The sequence below is a fragment of the Rhea americana genome, unplaced genomic scaffold (assembly GCF_003343005.1).
Source record: "Rhea americana isolate MKP2758 unplaced genomic scaffold, rheAme1 scaffold_2, whole genome shotgun sequence".
NCBI lineage: Eukaryota > Metazoa > Chordata > Aves > Rheiformes > Rheidae > Rhea > Rhea americana.
Window position 1 is genome coordinate 621,982 of NW_028186149.1, and position 25,290 is coordinate 647,271.

The 25,290-nt window shown below is 38.2% G+C and overlaps 1 protein-coding gene across 1 annotated transcript in view; it reads left to right on the forward strand.

The window, feature by feature from the left end:
• Position 1: 1 nt before the first annotated feature.
• TBC1D2B (TBC1 domain family member 2B) overlaps positions 2-25,290 on the forward strand; it is a gene marked incomplete at its 5' end in the record, with an annotated part of 39,194 nt that continues 13,905 nt past the window's right edge. Inside the window, 7 exons of the mRNA XM_085303649.1 lie at positions 2-271; positions 5,384-5,537; positions 14,764-14,929; positions 19,688-19,845; positions 20,850-21,076; positions 23,358-23,750; positions 25,102-25,212. Coding sequence (XP_085159775.1) covers positions 2-271; positions 5,384-5,537; positions 14,764-14,929; positions 19,688-19,845; positions 20,850-21,076; positions 23,358-23,750; positions 25,102-25,212 — 1,479 coding nt within the window. The remainder of the gene's footprint in view (positions 272-5,383; positions 5,538-14,763; positions 14,930-19,687; positions 19,846-20,849; positions 21,077-23,357; positions 23,751-25,101; positions 25,213-25,290) is intronic.

Below are 25,290 nucleotides of genomic sequence, written 5' to 3' on the forward strand. Positions count from 1 at the left end.
GGGCGGCGGCGCCCCCAAGCTGTGCGGCTACCTGCAGAAGCTGTCGGGCAAGGGGCCCCTGCGCGGCTTCCGCAGCCGCTGGTTCGTCTTCGACCCGCGCCGCTGCTACCTCTACTACTTCAAGGGGCCGCAGGAGGCGCTGCCGCTGGGGCACCTCGACATCGCCGCCGCCTGCTTCAGCTACCACCAGCCCGAGGCGGCCGCCGCCGCGGGCGACGAGGCCGCCGCCTTCGAGGTGCACAGCCCCGGCGGCGCCGTGGCCGTGCTCAAGGTAGGCCGGGAGCGGCGCCGCCTCGGCGGAGCGCTCGTCCCGGGGCGGCGGCGGCCCCGGGGCGGMGGGCGGGGGCGGCCTGCCCCAAATCCGCGTTTGACAGCGGAGGTCCGAGCGGTGAAAGTGAAGGCCGGGATTACRGCACGCAGCCCTCAAATACCCTGTTCGTGGTTGTGAGCGTTGGCGTCAAAATAAGGAATCCTTAGCGTGCTTTACTAAAGAGCAACCGAGCTATCTGATGGGGAAGCTTATGTGAGAGTTGCAATAACTGTATTTGGTAAAGGAAAAGCAATGTAGCTAGTTGTACATGCAGTCATTTGTAAAAAAAAAAAAAGTGTTTTTTTTTTTAAGCATAGCTGTTAGTGAAGTTTGCATTACTTTCACTGTAGCAGCTTTTATACTCTGTATTTTTTTTTTTACAGAAGTTAAATTTCAGGCTTGGTGTAACTGGGGTAGGTTTTTCTTTTTTTTAATTAGTGTCTAATGGTTCTGTGTGGAAATCTCTGGGAGAACTTGTAATTAACATGTTGCCTTTGGGTTTTTGAACAGGAAGGCCTTTGGAAAATGTGTATTTTGTGATTTGGGTTATAGTGGGTGGTARTATTTCCCACCTATGTAACAAATAAGCTGTCTGTGAACTAGTACTGGCAGCATGCTCAGGTGTATTTAGCACTTGTGTGGGTATGACCCAGCCTGGGCAGTGATGCACAGCTGTAAGCTGCAGGCAGCTTTCCCATGGGGTTTCCTCTCTTCTGTTTCTCTTTGTATCTTTTAGCCTGTGATCTCACTGCTCTGCCTTTATATTTGTATTTGTTCATGCTTTGTGCTTTGTATTCATTTCTCCTTATATTCTCTAGGAAAGAACCTGTGTGAATGGGAGCTCTATTCCAGTATCCTTTATGGGGACTAGGAAAAGGTGCCAGTTAAGTAATTATCAGGAAAAAAAWAATGTATGTTCTCTAGTGATGCCTTCTTCCCAAGTTGTGATTCTTGTCTTACAGCAGCTATGCAATTGCCCCTAAATGTTGCAGTACTTTTGTGGCTGAATGATTTACTAGCTGATAAGACTTTCAGAGCTGGAATTAATTTTCTTCTACATTGACCAACACAACACCCTAGTTCTTTAAGGCATATAAAAATGTYTTTAAGCTAAATTATGTAGGAACAGGAATAAGAATTAATTCAAGTTTTTTAAAATACTAATGCCTGATTTGACCACCATTGAACTCAAATGTGACTTAATCTATGAAAAAATATTACACACAGAGCACGAGGAAGAAGGTCAAGTCAAATGAAGCCTTTACCCTTGAACTCACGTGCCTTGTATTCCTCAATTTGCTTCTTGTCAGAATTTCCAGTTCTCGTGATCTGGTCTTTCCCATTCAGTACTATAAGTTGAGAAGAGCAGGGAGGAATAAGCAACTGGAATTTGAGACTGAAATGATGGAGCTGTTCAGGAATGCATTATTTCTTCATAATGCTTCAATTTTTTGTTAATGCAGTGATTTCATCATCTGGATTGCTCAGTCTTTGTTACTTAATGAAAACTGAAGATACTCTGATATACTTGGGTTTCTTCTCAGCTTGATGACAATCTCAGAGGGAAAATATGCTGTAGCTTTTACAACATTTTACTGATAAAGTAAATAGTTCATGGTTTAAAAATATAGATAATCAAACTGATAATTACATGACTGTAGCTTTCCTATGCATTTCCAGCTGTTAAAATATGTTAGAAGAAGTGAAGTGTATGTAAAAGGCCTTTTATACCCCTTTTTATGTGATTGATATTAACGTTTTAGTAAAGAGGCAGAGGAAACTATGTATATCGTGAATTATGGACAGATTGCGGAAATCTGAATATTATCATAGAAAGGGCCTGATCCTGTAAATACTTTCTGTCACACAGAATGCTGTTAAGTTAATAGTCAGGTGAATACTTGCTCCTATTTGCATAGGGAGGCCTACCATGAAGGTGGAAAAGAATTAGCAGAATGAATATATAAATGAACAAAGAGGTCATTTCTCATTTATTTTTAAAATAGCATTTACGTTGGATAGTAGTGTGGATTAATTTCTTTTGAAACTAAGAAATGCTATCCACACATAATGGTGTATGTCTAGTCRCTTATATGTGGATGACTTTTGTCTGAAAAATGGTGAATTTAGGGTTGAGGGATTTCTTGGCCAGGTAGTGAAAATTYCAGAGAGTGCGAATTCTGGGGGCACAGATCCTTGAAAATATTCAGATGTCAAATTTGCAGAAACTAGGTATTTGAAACGTTTACCCCAAATGATGTACTTCCTTAATATTTAAGGATATGCCAGTGGTTAATAATGGGGTGCTCGTGTGCCTTTCACAGTGCTAGTAGCTTAAATAGTGGTGTTAAGGCTAAGGTGGCTTATAAGGTAGCTCAGTAGTGAAGGTGATTTTTTTTTCCTTAGTTGATCATACTACCTTTTGCTGGTTGGTGGTTACAGTATTTTAATTAAAGACTGGGCTGCCCTCCAAGAAAGCCATCTGGCTCAATTTGCTGTTTGAGCATAGCAAGATTAGTAAATCTTAAGAAATGTGAACTTTCTGATGACATTGCCCTTCATAGATGTGCTTGAGGAAGGGTTTGTCTGTGTACAGAAAAGGATTAKAGCAAAAATTCTCATGAGGTGCTTCAAAAGGGCAGGCATCTTTGTTGGCTTTTTTTGTGGACTCTTTCTGAAATTGTTTAATTTTGGCATACAAGGACTACCAGTTGGTCCAGGTAGAGGATATCACTGTGTAGTTATTTTCTCCCCAATATTTTTTTAATTCATGTGAGCTTTGCTGCAGAAGGTGACAATTCCTGCAGCACTCTTAGTAAGAGAAATTAAGGGAAGGGTTTCATGTWAGTGATGATCACTTTCCATCACTTATCAGTTGAAAAATACATTAGATTCTTGTTCACTCAGCACTTTTTTCTATCTTTGAGTGCAACGATTCTTGTACCAGTGCAGAGGGTATTTGTGTAAGTCTGTGTCCCTTAACACCTCTAAGACATAAATGCTCTCCTTTGTTTTACAGCAGAATCTGCTTGGTTGTGAAAATGTCCTGTTGCAGTTAATGGATATAATTCTGCTTATGTTTGGTCTTAGTGGCAAATGTCATAAAGATATATATATTTTAGTGTAAAATCATTAACTGGTTAATTTTATAGGCAAAAGAAATGCTSAAAACAAGAAAACAAGTAAAGCAGCTGCTCTGTCTGCTATTTCTTTTTTAAAAAACTATCTCAAATACATCTCTGTTAAAATGTCAGTGACTAGCCAAGGTATGTACTTATTAAATAGCCATACAGTAGCTTCATACAGCAGAAAATAAGGACCCTTTGCCAAGTCTGATCAATGCTGCATCTAACTAAGGATCCCATCTCTAATGCTGGCCAGTAGTTAACTACTTGGAGATAAGCTATGAGAAGAGGGCAAACATGGGAAAGTTCCTTTCTCTGACAGGTAAAGTGAATCAAAATTTCTAGGTAATAGCTTTTGATTTGCTTTTTGTTTACAAGTATGGGAAGAGGGAAACTTAAGTATTCTACCTGTAAAAATGCCCATTTGAAACAACAAACTTGAAAGATTAACTTGTTTACACAAAAATTGTCTTACAGATGTTCTTGGGATGCTCTCTACTTCATCCTGCTGTGTGAAGTACGTAATTAGGATGCCCGCGTAAAAACTCAGCCAAAACTAATCAAAGAGAGTGGAAATGTCTAAGAAAAGGGAAGAAAGACAATATGCATGATATGGCAGCAGGACATTAAATGCTTCATGGGGAAATGACTTAAAATGGGGAGGGCTAATACCRTACTGCTTTGCTGTTTGTTTTTTATATTGAAGGGCCGTAACCATACTCACTGACCTGATGTGCAATGATCATGTCACTTAAACTGAGGGGGCATGTATGCTGCTCAGCAGACGAGATGCTGTCAGGGGTTTAAACACCAACAAAAAACAGCTCTATTAAAATGATTTTTTTTTTTAGTGTTGAGGAGAGGATAACAGGACGAACTATGAAAAGGACTCATCAAGTTGTGCTAATCATGGGCAGAAATTAAGTCATACTGCGTAATGTGACTTGGCTACTAGTTATGTTGTGGTTGCTGCCGGGCAGAGAGCCATGGCAGCTCGTGGAACCTCTTGAGTGCTCGATGGATTTCTGCTGCACCGCAGTAAAGCCTTGCTTGGCAAGGGCTCTGTGTAAATCTGAAGGGAATATAGGCCTTAAGCTTACTAGAAGTGAACACTAGTGCTGGATAAAATTGAGTCATGGRTCATTGTTTTTCATGAGTGTTAATTATTTTTTTTTTATTGCTCAGCTAACAAAGTCGCTAGTACCTAGTGACCTAGTGCTGCTTGTAGATTTGGCTGCTGAGGATGTATGTTGGAATAAAATGTACGTTGTGCGTGTAGGTGCATCAGCAGTGTCAGCTAGCTTCTTGTTGGTATTTGTGAATTGTCAATCGACACAGTTTGAAATGATTCTTACAGCTGTGATTTTGCCTGAAACTTGAAGATTAGTTGAAATTCGTGCTTGCCTACTGCCAGTTCACATTGACTGTAGTAGGCTTGTAGATAAATGTGTTTTTTTTGTTTTTGTTTTACATACCTACTTGCTGTAGAAGTTAGTTGGTTCATGGAATCAAAGTAATACAGTATGTAGATTGTAATCATGAAAGTATATGGGGTTACAATGCGTTATTAATTTTCTATTTTCTGCTGGTAGCTAAGCAATGGGGACTTCAATTTTTTAATACAGATATGTAATTACTTCACTAAATACTTTATGTAAAATATAAGATGCCACTGCTGCTTTTTCTTGCCTGTSAGTGTAAAACTGAAGAAGACAATGCATATGACTTTTTAATAGAAAATGGATCAGAGATGCATTTGGGTGCACTGTGTACATTTAGTAAATTGGTAGTTACATCTTTTAAAGTATGTTACTCTTGGTTTGTTGTGATTAGGARGCAGATCAGCAAAGGTGCATGTGCTATTTTCCTCTTACTGCATTTGGAATTACTGTGTGCATGTGCCAAAGAGGTGCAGTGGTCTCTTCAGTGTTCTGGTTCTTTGTTTTAGGCTGCGACCCGTCAGGATATGACATACTGGCTTCAGGAACTTCAGCAGAAGAGGTGGGAATATTGTAACAACCTTGATGCAGCAAAAAGGGACAGCCGAACTTCTCCTACACCAAGTGACTTTTCCAAAGGTCTTGTTGCCAAAGACAACCCGGGTAGGTTGAAAATTTGAGTAATGACAGTTCTGTCATTATTAGCTTATCAATACAAGGCAGTAACAAGGTAGGAGGTGTAGTCTTATGAAGTTTTTCTTATTTCATCTTGTTAACAAATAGCTGTAAACAAACTTTGCATATGTTGATGATAACATTATTTGACATAAGTGTAATTTCATTTACATCTGAGCTTTGTATCTTATGTCTCCTATGAAACCAACTGATATTTCTTTAGACAGGTATTAAAAACTGAAGTGAAACAGTGGTTTTATGAACAGATTTTAAAGTAGCAAAACGTAGATTAGGTGAGTTGTCTTTTAGTTATTACAATATCTTAAAAGCTTAGTATGTTAGGTTTCCTGGGATGTAAACTCCAATTTTTAATGGGAGCTTACTGGCAGTTGATTTGATGGGAATCTCATCTTCTGAATGAAAATATAGTTTGTTCTCGAAAAAAGTACGGTGTGGCTCATGGGTCTCTGATGTATATTCTCTGCCTCTTAGAAGTGGAAGACTGCTTACACTGAGACTACACATGGGAAATTCAACCTCCATAGTATCTTCAGCCAAGTAAAATGTAATTTTTGTACTGCTTTTTGACCACACTGCTCAGGCACTTCTGAATTGTTTTATTCCTGAATCACTTCAGAAATAGATTGGTTGCTTATTTCACTTATCCRTAAATAAGGCTGCACAAGTAATCTTGTTCTGGGCCAAGTTAGACATGTTAATGAAGCTCCCTTGAATTTAAACAATCTTGAGGTCAGACATTTCATCAAAAGGCTTTATATTTTGTTGATTTCCATTTGCTCATACTGTGAAAATGGAAATGTTAAGCAGTCTTTTCCTCCCGTATTCAGATCCCATGCTGTAGTGGTGTCCTCTAACCCAGTTTGTCTTTTGTTCAAGAGCAGCCTGCTTGATGGCTGGCCTCTGCTCAGAAGAGCACCCAGCTCTGTCTCTTGCTCTAGCGCTGCTGCTGATGCTCAACTTGGCTCCCTGGAACTGGGGCAGGGAGCGAAGCTAGCAAGAAACTCCCTCCCCTCCAGCCCCAGTTAGTTTTTGACTAATACAACTTCCTGAGGTGGTTTAATGTAGGGCCAAGTAAGTGCCAGGGTTAGCACAACTGGTGGGAATGCAGACTGGGATGGCTTAAGACTGCTTATTTGGCAGCAGATAGTCTGGTTAGCAGTGTGGTTAAACCATACACTGCAAGAACATACGTGTCTGTGGGATGATCTAACAGCTTGCTGCTGCTGAATGGGGTAATGCAGAGTTTGCTCCTTCAGGCATTTCCGCCCTCTACCTGCAGCCTCTCATTCTCTGCTGTGCAAGTCCCATTACTCATGGTGGTGTTTGTGTGACTCTCTGCTCAGTTGGTTCTGTTTTAAATTTGGCCAAAAAACGAGGAATTTCTGCTGGATTGAGTTGCATGTATTTACTGTGCAATCAGATGATTGCCAGAGCTGAAGGAAGTGAGGAGACAAAGCTTAACAGCTAAGTAATAGGAATGGGAATAAAGGAATAAGCAGGGTTGCTTTCTTTTTGGAAACACTGTTGGATCACGTCAACTACAAGGTGAAACTTGACCCCAAATCTGTCTGCTCCTGTTTGTGCTACTTTCTTCAGAGTTTAGGTACAATGTGGAAACTCATCTGTTGTCATTAGCCTGCTGCAATACTGTTCCTGTGCTTTGCATCAGATCTAGGGAGTTGTAAGTGAAAGAATCCAGTGAGTTTAGGTTACTGATCTGACACTGTTTGTTCTTGTGGGCGTTGAGCTTTTTTTCTGCTGGATCAGCAAACCGAATCAGATTATTACTGGATTCTGATTTATTAAATCTAATGCAAGGGATGTAGAGGGAATGCAGGGACTGAATCCTGTTCRTGGACAGCTGGCAGTTAAATTGTATTATGAGTAATTTGAAACTGCATATATTGTCTAATTTTTGAAGATGGAATACAATGATGACTTCATCATGACTTTATCAATAAATGAGGCCCTTTTAAGAAAAGGTTTCATTTTTGGAAAGTGGGAAGAGCCTGAGAGATTGTTTCTTCTATGCAAAAAAAAGCTGCTCAATTCTTGTATAGAGCTGGGGGACTCCTTAAGGCTCTGCTTCCATGTTGATGACTATCTAGCTGTCTTGTAAAACCCTGTTACTGTGCATTTTACAGTGTGTTTTATACTGGAACACGGAAATTACTTTCCTTTTGCTATTACTTGAGTACAAATACTATCAGTAAATCTTTAAATGGGGAAGTAGTCTGTCTTTGGCCCAGAAACAAAACTGCTTATTGTAGTCTTGTCTATTTTGCACACTCCTTTTAATTTTATATAAAAGATTTTTTTTTCAGCTTAGTACAGTTGAGGTCAAATAGGAAGGGGGGAAAAAAAGAACTAAGGTACTGATTTATGGTTCAGACTTGACAAGGAAGCATTCTCATAAGAGTTCTTAAGAGTATTCAATCAAAAAATAAACAGAAAAGTACATTAAAATGTTTTTCAAAGTGGCCTGTGAAAAAGCAAATATAATGATTTTGTAGGTTTTTGTAATGGAGCTGATTTACTACTATGGAAGTCAAGTAAATTATTCTTTATACAACATGATTATTTTAATTTCTTGGAATTGATTTTTAGTTGAAATTTTTATGATGCCAACTCTTAATTATGCCATTTCTCAACTTCCGATTTGGATCAATAAAAATTGGTTCATCATGCATTTATAACAAGATAGCTACATTTTGAAATAAGTTTAAAAACTTGTTCTGTTTTCTTTTAACTGCTACATTAGCAGCTATGTTTCATTGTTATGCTATTATCTGCTATGTAAACCATGTGTCACCACATTCAGCCAAAAAGTGTGTTAAAAATGTATGTTCAGCAAAAAGCCACAAGAAGGATTGGATACAGAGGTAAAAATAGTATCTTGATGTTAGTTAAAGCATCTTGTCTTGAATATTTCTCTTTGGGAAAAGACAATTGTTAGTTAATAGTCCTGTTCAGAGTGGTTTTACACTAGTGGTTCCGGATGCTAGAGATACTGTTTGATATGCAGTCATCCCTGGCTTGTCAATGGAAAGGATTTAAATGCTTCATTGGAAGTATGGTGCCTAGCAGGGATAACCTAGTGGTAGTGAGTTTGACATCAGTCATCTTAATGTTGAGCTCATGGGAATCTTTTTCTTTTGAACTGCTTTAAACCCTGGAACCTCAAAGTAGACTTTTTTATTTAGACAGTAGCCTTTCTTAGGAGGAGAGCTTGTAACACTGTTGTTAATTGGTCCTTTTGCAGATTCCATTATGTATTTCAGCACAAGTAAGCTTTCCAAAACACAGGTTATAGGTATTGGAGTATCAAAGTTGGCTCCCAGATGCTACGAAACTGTAGCTTGAGTTACCATTTTTTTTTGACATAGTTAACGTGCATCTTGAGAGATCACGAAGAGACAAGATYGAGGTATGACCTTCCTCCTACTTGGTGCAAATTATACAGAGGGTATGGACGTGTGTTAGGTCAGTTAATGATAAAGAAATTGTCCTTTTTAAGAGATGAGCTGTGTTGTATATGGAGCTCTTTGGTTGGTGTTTTCTTCTGGCAGTGCTTTATGTTCTTGGTTTGAGGATTTGTTTAGAGGATGGTTCTTACTGTATCATTCTCTTTAAAGCTTTGATAAAGGAAAGTTTATGGAATGGTGATCTTGAGAATAAAACAATTCATTACTAATTTGTTATAAATTCATAATGTATACATATTCCCCACAAGCTAACATTTGCATGGAAAAATTTTGCCTTTGTGTGGTATGGTGGAGAGACAGTTTTATATCTCAAAGTCTCTCTCGTCACAGTTCAGATTGAGGCTGCTGTGAAAAGTGGTCTGACCTCCCCTTGCTGTTGGTCTTGTTCCTGCCCTGCACTCTTTGCTTGATGTAGCCCAAATGTCTGCAACCCTGATCAGGAATTGATCTGACTGAAAGCACAAAAAATTATGAATTAATTCCTTGTTTCAGTTTTCTGCATTGCCATGTGCTGCTGCTTTTGGCAGTACAAGAAAGCAGATGTGGTTTTTAGGCTACATTTCCTACTTAACCTGTGAGCTGCAGCCTTACGTACTGGGCCATCATGACTGATGTGCATTTCATAGAATGGAAACTTTTCAGTATTTAGAGCAGATTTCTAACTGAGCGCTGYAGGTGACCTCTGCATTTAAACATGAGTAAGAATGTTTCTTCTGTATTTAATTGCTTACAGCCAAGCTTGTTTTGAATCACAAACAGGCAACAGGCACTCAAAKAGTAGAGCTCTTACGCATTCAGCCTGGTGAAGTGCAGTCTTGGATTAGTGATTTTTTTCTTCTCCATAGAATAATAAACACTTTATCAAGAAGATGACAGCAGAGCATACCACAAAATATGCATTGCAGGTAGTTATTCCTGACTTCAGTTAATCTTACATGAACTAATACTCGTTAGTTACATCCAAGAACTGTGGTGTAGTGTTTCTGTTATGATAGACTGCTATCTTCAATAGTTTGTTGCTTTTCTCCCACTCAGTTCAGCTAATTCCTAGCACTATACTTAACGAACTCAGTTAATGTTTTTCAGACCTATGTTTGATTTTCATTAGTTCAGGTTGTATTGCAGAATCTACTGTATGTTCTAAATTAGTTGTAGGTGTCTGATTAATTTTTTTTTGAAGAGAAAACTATAATTCCTCCAGGTAGTCGTATTGCATGACTTAAGGAGGAAAAAAAGGAATAGATGATAGGTAAGTCAGTTACCTGTTTGTGTTTTCCTTTGCATTGAAATATTCTTGTATGCTTTTATGCTAGTGACAAATTATGCTATTTTTGATCTTTGGCAAGGAAGTATTGCAGAAGTGTAATGTGGTTTTGGATTTTTTTTTCCCTTTGACAATATTATATTGATCTGTATTATAATTGCTGATGTACTTCAAGATGTTGAATAGACAGATTCAGTGCTCAGATAGTTAAGAGGTCTCTTAAAGTCAACAGTCAAGAAAGACAAAAATGTCTGGATTTGTTAACTAGATGGATACATTCCACAGAATTAYTATGGAAGGGTGATTATTGTGTTTGTTGTTTGCCTTCGGTGTCATGTAATAAGCTCTTTCTTCCAGAGCAGATACTTTAAAATGTTAAAACAGGGAGCACTGAAGCAGAGAAGAGTGTACAGGAAGTTGGGAAGGGCAAGGGTGATGATGCCAGACAAAGTGACTAGGGTCTGTGTATGTATGCTGATGCTTTCAGAARCACTGGTGAAATTTGTGTCAAAACATATTCTGTTGTAGCAGTTGAGAAATAACATATCAGGTTCCTAGAGCACAGCCAGAGAGGAGAGTTTGCATCCTTGTTTCATTCTGTGCACATTCTAGCTTTTGAGATGATGCTAAATGGAACATTGCAAGTTAAATGTAAGCTGTTTGTATGTTCACTTGCCAAGAATATGGATATTTGTGGCTGTAGAAAACCATCTTTTCTTTGAAATGTTGACTTTATTTCTGCTGCTCTGCGTACATGGTACCTCTGTTCCCTGGTACCTCCAAAAAGCACTCCTCAGTGCTGGATATTAATACTTGGCAAGAACTTGGCCTTGTCTACTCTAACCAGTAAGCTGTTGCAAGTGCAGCTTGTACTGGGGAAAACAGAGCGACTCTGCTTCACCAGCAAGGCTGTTCTCAAACTTTTGCTGATAAAATCAGCTCTGTTATCTCCCATGTTGCGGAATGACAAGAGCTGCTTTGAGCTCTAGAAAACTGTTCTGAAGCAGTTGTAAAACTGTCTTCAAGAAATCAGCATCATGGATCACAATCTGTTTTAGAGCATAAATAAGGCTTACTTTTTTGTCTAATGAGCAATTTATTGCAGGTAACTCGTGTTTATTATATTTTGTGATATTTAACTGTCAAAAAGCAGAACCTGTAGCATACTAATATCTTTGTTACACAAGTCATATATATATATATAGTTATACTTCTGTTATGCTTTTAATCAAGGCAAATGGATGCTGCCTTGTCATTGTGCAGCAATGCTTGATTTATCCACCTCTGTAGCAAAATGTGATGCCACAATGTCAGTATATGTGCATGAGTGACCCATATTCTTTTCTACTGTAGGTAGACGTATTGCGCTTTCTCATGATTGCTGAATACATTTTGTAATCCTGGTTTCCACGTACTAAGGAGATAATTCATTTTAATGGTTACAGTTACATTTCGTAAGCTAATACTTGTCAAAAATTCTATTACGTAGCACAGTTGCTTAGCTAATCAGACCATGCAATGATTTTACTCCATTACATTTTTGGTTTGATGTTACCTTTTTTCTGCATTGTAACCAGCATGCAATTTTACATTTTTGCAAAGGTTTATGCAGCTTTCAAATCTGATGTGGATATGACCATGAAGAAAAATAACTAAGTTTTCCTCCAAAGGGACAAATGCTGAAAGAGGATAATATAATCAAAATTTCTGATGTGCATTGACTACATTCTGTTAGGGATGAGAACTTAGATGGGCAGCAATACATGAACAAAATATAATTTGTAACTTCAAACATATCTTGCTTGAGTGGAGCTTTGAACAAGTGTCTTGTTGGTAGTGTTTTTAGGAATAGTAATGGTAACAGAAGAAACTGAAGAAGGTGGTATGTGTGGACAGATGGCATCCTTATGTAAAATAGTGTGCAATTTTTGTAATTGTTTTCTTGTTATTGATAAACGCAACTCTTTTGTCTAGCACACCATTTTCTTAGATGCAGTATCTATCTGGCATTATTTTCATCAGATTTTGAAGGAATTAAGCATATGGCGCTTCAGGAAATCATTGCTAACTTCTAGGTGCTGTAAAAGGTCTTTAAAATTAATGCTAAATGTATTTGGATAACAAAATGACCCTTGTTTTTTTGCTCTACATTCTCTTTGGTGGAGAGAATACAAGTAAACTAATGTATTTGCAGGTGTGTTGGGGCATTGTTTAATCTTGCCTTTTTTTTTTTTTTTGGGAACGTTTTTTTTTTTTTTTTTTAATGTCAAAAGATGTCAGAAGTGACTTCTCTGCTTCTTTTCTGGGCAGTGTGCAGTGTTTGCTGTGCAATGAATTCTTCTCACAATAAAAGAAATTTGGTTTTGGTTTGATTAATATTAGCCCAACTATCGGAGGGGTAGGCATGGACCTAAGTCTGTTTGTACTTCGTTGCTGTTTGTTTCACTCAGCTTCCTTGTGGAAGGTGAGGATCATGGAGAATGAGTAATGCCAGGAAGTGAGAAGATTGAGCCAGACCGATTAGCATGTCTGATACGAGCGGAAATGTGCTTGTTAAATTTGGCTCTTAAGCAATAGCTCTTATCTGGGCCATGCTGTAAAGAGGTTTTGCACTGTTGTCAAGTACAGGTGGAAGGGGGGTAAGTTTGAAAGCAGAATGCTAGTGTTCCAGTCTGCTTTTGGGTGCCCAAAGTTTTTTAATTGAAATCTATTGTTTTCTTTCTTTTTTAGACAGTGGATATTATCAAAAATTAGTACTATCAAATATCTTAACTGATTTTTTTCAACTCAAATAGCCAAGATCCAAAAGTAAAATTTAGTTCAGCTAAAAAACCTTTGCGTTATCTGCACAGTTCATAAAATAGTACAAATTATGCTGCCTTTCTCTAGTATTTGAAAGATAACAGAATATATTTCTTTATTCAAGGTGCCCTTTTGAGGATTTGATCTGTAGTGTGAATTGTCTTTTATACATGATGCTTTGACTTTTTACTTCTGATCTTCAGTATGAGATAAATAGGAGCAGAGTAATTAGAGGGTATGATTTGCTTAAAGATGATCTTGCTGCTAGCACTGAATAATCATCAAAATGAAGACTGAAAGACTCTCCAGCAATTAAACTGCATATTATGATCTTCCAAGGTTTTTCCCATTGCACAGAGAATCATTTAAGTCAAACTCCTTCAGTGTATTCAGTGTAACACATTCCTCCAATGTGTTATTCTTTAATATAACTGCCAAATCAATTTTGAGAGTAATTCTAAAGTTTAATACACTTTAGTACTTTGAATCTCCTTATGGAGAAGAACCTGAAAGTTAGTTGAACTTGTTTTCAACTCTGCCCTGTTCAGAGGGTTTGTGGAAAGCCATAGACTGCTTGACACTTCTATAAAAGTGTGGGGTTTTTTGTTTTTTGTTTTTCAGTATATTCCATACTTGACTTTTCCCATTCATTCTGCCTATTGGGGGAAGGGGGTTGTGTGTGTGKGGGGGAGAAATATTGAGGATAGTGAGTAAACTGAACTAACGATGATACTACAGAACATGCTGGACAGTGTTGTGTGTTGGAGACCTGGCCAGCTCTGTGCTGGATCAGCTGGTTCCTTCGGGCTTTTACCTGTGGCTCAGGATTAGGACAGTTTGCCAAGATCTGGTTCCTATGGAGTTTTCCGTGTGGGCCGTTGTGGCTTTGCTAGCACGTGTGCAGTGCTGGGCCTGTGCTCCATCTGTGTGGCGCCATGCCCAATTTGTAGGTTTGCTAAGGTGCCCAAGAGTTTGATTAATTTGGCTCTAGCTGTGCTCAGCTTCACCAGAGCTGATAAACTCTTGCAGAGGCAATAACTTTCTGTGGTGTCTGCGCTGCCCTCGCTCAGGTCCTTGGCTCAGGGAGTGCCCAGGCTGGGTTTGCACAGAGCTGGCTCTGGTCCATGAGGCTCATTGACTTGCAGCAGAAGTGACTAAGTARCTTTTAGGATGAAGCACACCCTGTAAGCAGTGTTAATAGTATTTGTGGCACTATTCTGGACTTGGAATTCAGATAAACCTGAGCTGGTTTTGCAGGGTTTTTTGTGGATTAATACAGTTAATCTACATTAATTTATGTTTTTTTTTCCTCACTTAAGCTTAATGAACAAATACTGGATAATTGAAATTGTAAATTGTATTCTTAATGGTTCATGAGCTGTGGTGAGTCCTGTTACCAGAAGAATGTGGCCATAATGAGATGCTGGGGAAAGTACTTTGTTCTTTTTTTTTTAAAAAAAAAAATTATTTGAACAGAATGTTTTGTAAAGTTAGGATGTGACTTAAAACCTTAATATAAAGTACATGACTAATGACTTAATGGTAACACAACTTTAAGAATTATTGTATATTTGACATGATGTTATTCTTCTACTTACTGGAGTGTTTTTGGTTTTTTTCCTCTTATTTATTTTATTTTTAGAGTTGAGTATCCTGAGTCAAAATGCTTCAGCAGAGAGAGCTAGAAATATTCTAGCTGTGGAGACTTCTCCTACAGACCTGGTTGGGGAGCAAGCTGCCTCCCAGCCTGCACCAGTCCAGCCAAGTACCATCAATTTCTCCCTTAAGCAATGGAGTACTGAGATCAAGTAAGTCGAGGGCTACCGGGAGTTGCTGGTAGAAACTGCTGTCTGGGGAAGGCCATGTATATATGGTACCTTTTTAACAAGAACTGGGTGTAATGGGGTGGAGCAGTACATTGTCCTGTATTTCTTCAAGTAAATTGTTCCTTTACTGTAATTGCTTATTTGAAGGGCATAGCTGAACATAGTTATTATGTAGCATTGCTGATCCCTTAAAAGGAGAATCAGGTCCTATAGTGCACTTCCAGTAATGACTTTGCTCTCTGAACCCAAACAGGGAGTCAGGAGTTGCTGTAATGGCAATTGCATTCTTAGCTGATTGAGGCAGTACTTTTTGTATCCTTCACTGTGTAATAAACTGCTAATTGCTGACATTCTAATAGAGACCTAGTGTTTAGTGTTCATGAAGTATTTTTAGTGATGGAAACTGAAACAATATAAATTGTTCTTCCTTTAAAACACAAAAGTGTACAGTACAATTTGAAGTGGGTGTAGTATGAACTCCTAAACCAAAGTGTGGCAACCCTTTATGAACAGCAGCAAAACCACATCTAGCTCCCATACTTGTAGTGAGTTTACTCTTAAAATTAATTGCTTAAAAGGAGCAATTCTCCTGGCTTTCAGCTTTCCTGTTTATATTCTTTAAATATTTTTTACAGTTTGCTTTCTCCAYGTTGATGGATCTTCCGCTTCTACTCAGAGAATGTTACAGTGCTATTAGAGAGCAGTTCACAAAGCAGAGCTGTGGCTTTGGTAACTAGACCACATCCCTACTGAGCTGCCAATAAAATGTTGTTGTTCAGTTTCATCAGTAGTGCTGAGTTAAACAGATTCCTTTTAAAGCTTTCCTGTTAAGCACAGATCTGAGAGGTCACAAGGTGCTGGGATTTTTTTGTTTTGTTTTGGGTTTCTTTTTTGACAGCTGTGTAGAGTGCCATTTAAGTTCTAGAAAAGGCATTGGTTATGGCTGGATTAAGAAACATCTGAATCCTATTACTACATGTCCTGTTTCAACTGGTAGCCCTGTATGTTGTCTTAGTTTTGCATAGCTGCTTTGCTTCAGTGAAACTTAAATTTGGTCATTAGACAAGAAAAACTACATGAAACCGTTTCTTCTAGAGATAGTTCTAGAAAGTCAGAGGTGCTCTTCTAAGTATACTGTAATTTATCTATATCTTTGCTTTTTGTTTTTTTTCTGAATTGCAGATTATATGCTTTTGGAAAGTCTAGCTGGAAGGGGAGTGTTAGAGTAAGCTTGTAAGTGTTGCCTGGTTGATGTGTGTGTTTGTGTGATCTGTAACTGAGCAGAGCAGCGAACAGTGGAGTTGTGGATTGGGGAGCCCTTTTGGTTAAAGGGAGAGCATTCCTGGTGGTGGTGGCAGCTCATGCTGTAGTGTAGCATTCGAAGTGGATCTTCTCTGTAATGCTGTGACTCTGACTTGGAGTCCTTGCAGGGAATAAATACGAGAAAGCTTCGCACAATGAAGCTCTTTCAGGCTGAATGTTTCCCTCTCACCTTCCACTCTTTTTGGAGATACTCAGCTATGATGGTTCATACATTTGAAAATGTTCATGGAAGAATAAGACTTGTAGTATCTAATAACAGATCTTTTTAAAAATCTGGGACTCTTATGTGAAGTGCTCTAGTGCCCCTGTGTGCTCTCAATTTTAAAGCAAGCATTACTGTGYGCAGGCTGATGGCAGTGGGGCATTCTGTCTGTGTCAGAATTGCCCCTTATGCTCGAACTTCTGGGTCTATGGAAAGGCATTTGGAGAGAGTTTTCTGAGTCAACTGCTAATAACTTGAAGAGTGTGATGCAGACAGCTATGCACTCTTTCTGGCTGTATCTTCTGTCACTGGGGCATGGGACAACAGTCTGCTCTTCTCTCAGGAGTTATTTAGCTGCATGATAAAGTGCTTGAACCTCTGAGCTTATTACCATTGGCACAGGCCTTGCAGTAACCTGTCTCTGTAAGCTATGGACTAGTGTTACCTCCACATGTTGTGAACTAGCAGGACAGGAACACTTAGCTGCTTCTACCAAGTGAGATGAATTTGCTTGGAGACTTGAGTCTGTAGCAGTTAAGTCATCTAGTGCCTATACTATCTTCACCAAAAAGATGAATTTTCTTCAGCACAGGTTTGAGAGGGACAAGTGGATTTTTCTTCTAATTTCTCTACTCAGCTACTCAGAGGGCTAGAGCATGTATAACCTCATCTGTCACTTATACATTAACAAGTGCTCTTTTAATGAATTTATCAGTATTATTTGGGTGTGTACCAGAAAGGTCTAGTTAGTTGTATTGGACCACTATGTACAATCTGGAAAGATCATCAGTATTTTCATAACAGTAAAAAAAAAAAGTTTATCTTGAAAATTAAAATGTCATTATAGGACTATGATCATAAAAACTAATGTTAAAAAACATTGAAGTACTACAAACTCAACTATAGTAATTACGTGCAGCAGTACTGTAGTGGTCGATTGTTCTCTGTTTTCCTATAACTTGCTGCAATTTCTGTCTGATCACTTTTTTAGAGTGTGTGCCTTACTATTTCTTGCAGCATCCTATTGGATAATGAGTTGTTTTAATCCCACTATTAGAGAATAAGCCAAGGCATTTCTAAAACGGAAGTTTTCTACGTTTTCGGGAGCCTAGGTTTGTTAAGTACCTAATACATGCCTTAAGTGTCATCCTTGCTCTTTGACATGTTTGATGTGTTTACCAGAAAAGAAGCTATTGCTGTAACAACTGCATTTGCATCCTAGTAATAACGATGAACTAATAACTGGAAAGAAATGAAAAATACGTCTGTGTATATTTGCTGTAGTTAAAGCTGAAACATTTTTTCCATTTTTAATGTTTTCAAGCACTAATTGACATATACAAACAATTAAGCCTGATTTTTTTTTTCCTCTTAAAGACACAAGGAGCTGACAAAGTTCATTTATGCAGAACAGACTTTGAAACATGTTGAACTGTAATAACCTTTAAGTTGCACGATCACACAATAAGATTTAAAAACAAAACAATTTACAAGATAGTAGATCATATGTTTAGATTTTACATAGTCTGTCCAATTATATTTGGCAAAGTGTACTTAGGAAAATTTTGTTTTAAGAAAATCAACTGTCTATTTTTAATCTGATGGAAAACAATTAAGCCATACCACTTCAGTGCACTGAAAAGTCCTATGCAAGAGCTTTACAAAATTCAACGTCAGCTATGATAATGCATGTGCTTAACAACAGTTCTTGGAAGAATGTTTTCTACAGTTCTTTTGACTTTCTTTGTGATTCTTCAAGCTTTGAAATGGATATGATGTTTTTAAAAGGTGGTGCTCAGACAGATTTTTAGATTGAAGTTATTCAAGAGCAGAACAGATAAATTGCAAGATCATGTGGTAAGAGATCAGCTACTGTTCAGAGTAGCTCAGAGAGATTTAGAGGTGCCAGACGATATTTATGCATTTGGAGTGCTCTAGAAAATGTTAGTCATCACCTAGTTATATTTGATCTGAGTGGGAGAGCTAATGAATGAAATAAGGCTTCTTGCACATCACAGAAATTGTGATCTTGCTTACCAAAACAAGCTAGATGATTAAATATATTGTATAAATCAATCTTTGCCAAGTTTGCAGATTGACTGTTGAAATAGTTTTAATAACAACCTTGAAGATGATTTTAAACTTTTATTTAGTAATTAATCAATAAACCAGGCTAGCTATAGGAACTTTGCACTGTGCAGTGATTGGCCTATAGTTCATTTTGATGCAATGTTAGGTCTTCTGTGGAGCTGGAAGCCTGGGTTGGGTCATCAAAGGATTATACAGATGTTACATGGGCTGCTTCCTGCTTAAGGTTTGCAGATTAAAAGCAGAGTCAGTGTGGCTGAAAAATAAGCGTTTTAATGAGCCTCCATCTATAAAGACTGTGGAGAAAATGCTGAGATACTAAAGCTGTTTGTTTCTAACTTTACGTCTAAAATGGGCAATCGATTCATGTGGGTTTATGTGGTAGAATCTTCTCCAACTGAACAATGACTTTACAACACTGAGCTACTCTGATATGTGCTTTGGATCACACGTAAGTGTGGACTTGAACATTCCTGGTCACTTGATGGCTTTGGGGAATGTTAGGTGAGTGAATCTGATTCTGCTCATGAAAAAATGTTTTTTTCTATAAAGCTATTTGGTTGGAGTTTAGCAGTTACCTCTGAAATTTTCTTGCAGATAATTGGTAGTGCTCCACCTTAAGAAGGAAATTGCTAAGGAGTCTGTCATCAGCTCTGCAGCCACCGCAGGTCTCTTGGATAATCCCAAGTTTGATATTAAGCCAGGACATGACACACTAACATACAGGCGTTTTGACTGCATACTGTTCTGTTTCATGCTTGGCACTTATCCTAAAATTCTAAGCTAAAATAACTGGTCAAGAAACAGACACTGCTTCTAAATCTTACGTTCTTTCCTCCCTGCCAAAACAAAGATAAAACAGAATGATATGAAAGACCATAGGGGTCTCTTGGTATATTAATATTCTATTAGAGCCAAGTAATTCTACTGTCTCTTGAAACACAAGACAGTTGATGGCAGGTGCTTGTATGTGCTGTGAGAACATGCTTTGAGCTTTTATGGTATTGATTTTGTGTGTGTTTGCTTATTTTTAATTTGCTTTTTTTTTGATTGCAGTGGTTGAAATCCCCTTTATAAAATGGATAAAGAATGGAGATTGTCATTTTGACTGCTATATTTTTTTACAGAAATTCAATGTCCTCCTTAAGAAAAGGAAATAATGAAAACCGCAAGAGCATATTTTATACCAGTGAAGAGTGGGAATTGCTGGATCCAACCCCAAAAGACTTGGAGGACTCAATGGTCCTAGAAGAAAAAAGGAAGCACCTGGCAGAAGGAAGTAAAGGTAGAACTGAGGGGAAAGATGGGGAGCCTTTTATACCTTTTCTTCTTTAGCATATTATACTATATGTGCATCTCCAGGAAATCAGCAAGGACTTATCCTTTCTTCACAAACCAAATGCAAATTCTTTTAAATTTCAAATGCCTAAGGAATAATTTAAAAGTCCCTGGCTAGCTGGATATGTGAGAACTCTTCTTAGCCATTGTTTTGGGTTCCTTGAGCATGTTAATTTTATTTTTCTCACTTACAGTACAAAGTTGTAGGGTAAAGGGAAGACTTGGGGCTTTTGATTATCCTTTATTCAGAGCTAACAACTGAAGTAGAATTGCCTTCGTGCTTTAAAATCTTCATATAATATTCGGTGTCTTGCTTCTAAAGTAGGGAGTAAGGTGAGGATGCTTGAGCAGCAGCAGCTCATCTATACATTGTAACAGGTTCTTATATTTGATCAATGTCTGCAGTAACCTTGTGAAGATGTGTTTACAGCTCCTTAAGACCACTTCAGCTGTCCAAGTGATTTAATCTGTTAGAAAACATTCTTCTCTTTAAATATACTCCTATAGTTACATGAATGGAGGTAAACCTTACATTGAATGCCTCAAGAGAACAAAATGTTTTGGTATCAAATATTTGCTGTAATGGCTACTGAGTTAATGAATTATTTGAAGCTTTTCCTTAACAAAGATGCTTTGCCGTGGTGCCTTCAATTTTATGTAGGGAAATGTAAAGTTCTATGTTATTAATCAGGGGCTTTGTTTCATAACCATTCACTTATGAGGTAAATCTCTTTTGAGGGATGGAGGCAGGCATGGGACTTATTTGAGCTGTACACTTTTCCCACCAAAGGAAGTGATTTGGAAAAATACGCCATGTTTAACACTTGTACTAGGCTATTTAAATACTGCTAAGAATCTAATTTTGATGAGCATATTTTTTAGAGAAAGGTTGAATGTATTGAAATGCCTTTTTATGAAGTGAATTGAACTAGAAGAAATTGTTTTACACAGGACTGACTAGTTCAGCTTTTCCATTTGATTTTGGCCGCATTCCACATAAATCAAGACGCCCGTTAAAAGACATGATTGGATCAAGCAAAAACCGGAACAGCAGCGACTCGTCTCCAACTGAGTGGTGTACTGGTAATGGCAACAAACTATTTTCTGAACTGCAGCTGAAATATCAAAGCCAGCAAGAAGAGTTGGAAAAGTTAAAGAAAGATCTTTCGAGCCAAAAGGTAATTAAGCACTTCAAGCAAGGTGCACAAATGCAAACAGATCTGACAGGGRATTGTGTTCTTACCCTTTATAGCCATCTAATTTTAATTAAGAGATGGTGATTTCTTGTAAAATAGTGCTAAATGAACTTCTGTTCTCAAAACCAAAGGTTTGAAACAACAACCAAGTCTTGCATCCTTTGAAGACTAGATCCGTGCACAGAGCTTTCATTTGCGTAATATTCAGTGACTCTTTAGCATATATGTATCTTGTTCAGTCTCTGAAGCTAACTTTCTTGTTGTCTGCCAGGATCCTGGCAGGTAATCAGAGCTGTCTTCACCATTTGTAATTCCTACTTTCAAATCCTATTTTTTTTCCTTTATGTGATCTGGTGGATGGGGTAGAAGAATGGGCACTAACTTCTATCCCCTTTTTAATTAAGTGCATCATCACAGACATGTTTTATAAATGGTAGACCTAACTGCAGGCCTATGGATGTAGTTTTGCCCTCATAGTGTTGGTGCTTGTATGCCCTCTGTTAGCTCAGATTTATTAAATACTTTCAGCTAAAAATCAAAGTATTTCTGCTTGTTGTTAGGTTTTACTTGGAGTTGCTACTGTATTTCCCAATGTGTGAAATTATCAAAGAGCAAGCAAAAATAAATTTAAGCCCCATGTTTAAGTGGTATCATCTCTCAAGAATAATGTTTGCATATCTGAGCCAGGTTCTGTGAGAAGCCTGTCCACCATATTCACTGATCTAATGAAACATTGCTTCTACAGCTACTTCTCTTGCTTAAAAAAAAAAAAAAAGGAAAGAAAGAAAAATGTCTTTCAGGTAGCTGAAGATATTTTGACTTGATATTGGGCTGCATTAAAACTGAAATTCATGGTGGCAGCATACCAGTAGGATGTTTTCCTGGCAACCTAGACAGATTTTATATTGTATTTTAGTAGAGAGTAGATAGGAGTTGATAACCTACTCTGCAGCTGTTGCTTACAGGCAAGTTCTAGCATTTATTGCTTTGACTAGTTTCTGTTGGTGATAATTTGGTAACTTAATGACTACTGGCATGCCATTTATCAGTCTGAGTGATACTATTTTTGATAATCAGAGCACCTGGTTATGACTGAACTATGACCACAAAATCATCCTGCTGCTTAGTAACTATGAAAGTTCAGCCAACTGGCATTAACCTAATACCTGAAGAATGTCAAAGCACAATGAAGGAAAAGAATATCTAGTTTCTCAGCCTTTCCCTCAAAAATCTATTGGGTCCTTCAGATGTCTGATGATGATGATAGCTTGGTATTTGAGCATATAGTTCCAGCTTTCTCCTATTCCTTTTAACTTGTTGGGGTGGAGAGTCCTAATTTGTTACTGCTTTGCAGCAGTCTTAAGGTATATGGCTCATTCAAGGCATGTCTTTAAGAATTTTCAAATCTTTGCTAATTTCTGGATAGTTTTTTTTTTCTCCTTGGACCCTCAGGTTCTCAGGAATTCCATAAAACTTATTCCTATCTCTTTCCTTGCTTTCTTGGTTAGTGTCCAAACACTATTCACAAAGAAGAAAAAAAAAACAAAAACATTTCACTGATCTGTCTTGCAAATCTTTCTAGGGTTGAACTTACCCTCCTTATGGTCCCACAGTGTTATATCAGTAACCAAACATGGGAAATGAGGAAGGTACTAATCCATATTAGTGAGTTACAGGTGAACAATCTCTTGCAAGCTCTTCTTGCTTTCRTAGTGTTGTTGATTTGGAATTGAAGGAATATTATCTTGTAGCTTTTTTGCAGTTTGGTTTTCAAAGAGCTTCTAGTAGAGCTGAGGCAAACCCTTCCTGTTACAATATTTTTCTTTACTAATCTTAACTTTTTTACAAATTGCAGCCTTCACTGGATATTGGATGGTATACTCAGTAGAGGAATAGTTCAGGACTTATCCTGGGTTTTGTACACAGTAAACTTTTATTTTGTTGAAAGTCAGAATAGGATCTTGTACTAGCAAGGATTCAGGTAGGCTATTACTCTAAGCAACTGCCTTAAGAGCAGCTTTTTATATGTGTATGCCAACAGTCCCCTGTGCAAACCATACATCTTTCATGCAAGCCAATAATATTTGCAATGGTCCAGGATATTTGGTCCAGGGTACTTGTCCTTTTTTAATAAGAAAGCAGAAAACAAAGTGGAAGAATTGTAAGAATGTTTTTAACCTAATGCCTGTCTCTTAAAGCCATAAAATCTCCTGATTTCTACTTTCTTCACTTCAGTCTCTCCCTCTGTTTTTATTCTCCTCAGGAACTTGTGCGACTTCTGCAGCAAACAGTCCGGTCTTCCCAATATGATAAATATTTTGCAAGCCGTCTTTGTGAGGGGGTTCCCAAAGACAAGTTAGAACTGTTGCACCAAAAAGATGACCAAATTTTGGGTCTCAACAACCAGCTTGAAAAGTTAAATCTGGAAAAAGACAGTCTCCAGCAGGAAGTAAAGAATCTGAAATGTAAAGTTGGAGAACTCAATGAGCAGTTGGGTATGTTGATGGAAACTATTCAAGCTAAAGATGAGGTGATCATGAAACTCTCACGTCAACTCAGTGAATGCGAGGACAATACATCCTCCCAAAGTGGAGCAGTAAATTCCTCAATGGCTACCTGTATTAATAAGGAACTACAGGAACTGGACAGACTAAAAGTAAGAGCAATGTCTCTGTCTTGGTGGATAGGGGAATCTCTGCTCCCTATAAACTTTCTAGTCTGCTATACTGTCTGGGGAGATCGCTACAGCATTTCTCCAAGATACTCATCACCTGAGGCTTTCTCTGCTTGGAATCTACACTTTGAACCTGTTGTGTGGCAATCTAAATGGGACTGTTAGACTTCTGAGCTGGTCCGTAMGTCTATAGTACAGTGTATCATGCTTTCAGTAACTTAATCATTGGTGTGGAGAAGTGATGTGAGAAGTAATCAAAGGAACAGGAAAGAAGTAAGGGTAAGAGGAAAATATAAGCATGGAGGAWAACGACCAGAAGTTTTCTTTAAAACCAAAAGGAGACTATGGATTTCAAAAGTGAGGAAAAAAGCATGTGGAATGACAAAAGAGGAGGGGGAAATCTCAGGAGAAAAGGGGAATAGGAGTATAATAATCTGTTACTAATGTTACTCCAGACTCTCTCAATGCAATTTTTCCCTCTAACCTACCTTGGTTGAATGTATCAGAGGTTGTCTTAGTGGAGTTTGAAACTACCTCTTTTGCTTAAATTCTTGTTTTAAATAAACTTCATTGGATAAATGTTGTATTCCAAACTGATTACAATCCAGTCATTTGGAATACAAGTGAATCCTTTACTAAAACATATCCAGATATTTCTAATTTTCTTTCCTACATTTGAGCCTACGAAGTTTTAGAAAATAAAWTTGAAACTGTGGAAATCAGTAGTCTTGGCAAAAAGCAGAACAAAGCTGAAGCTGCAGATGACAGATGCTGTGGAGTGAGAGAGTAGTGTAGTTGTTGCGAGGGTACCACCTTTCTTTCATCCCACAACCTCAAGTTTCAGAGGTGGTATGTGTAGCTCAGGGCTTTGTGGGTTAACTGGGGAAGCTTGTTGTGGAAGACTTGTATGGAGACACGTCAAACTTGTACCCTAAATGAGGAATGGTGAAGGTAACCAAAACCAAGGGCATTTGGTCCTGCTTCCCCTTGTGTTGCCTGTTTTGTGCTTCTGGCCAGGGTGTAGCACCACAGCTTCTCTAGTGTTTCCTGCATGTGCTGTTCTCCCGTGCGGGGCAGCCTGGCAGGGCTGTCCCTCCAGGCGGCAGCCACCAGGAAGCCACTGCCTTCTGTCCAGAGCGCTACTGTGCACTCATATCTGGYGTGTCTACTTGCCTAATATGGAGACCAGAGACACATTTAGTTTCATCCTGATATTTTTGATCAGTTCTGTTAGCTGTTTACTCTGTATTCTGTGATATACTTGCTCTGGTAGGTGTTTACTATTTGTGAGTTTTTTTAATTAAAAATCCAGCTTGCTTTCTTTAATCCACAGGACAATCTTCAGGGTTATAAGACCCAGAATAAATTTTTAAATAAGGAGATTTTGGAACTTTCTGCTCTACGAAGGAATGCGGAAGCAAGAGAGAGAGAATGGCAGGCAAAGGTCAGACTAATGCGGCATGTTTTCATAGTTAATAGTAAATATTTTGATTGCTTTGGGCAAGGGAAGTATGCATATGTA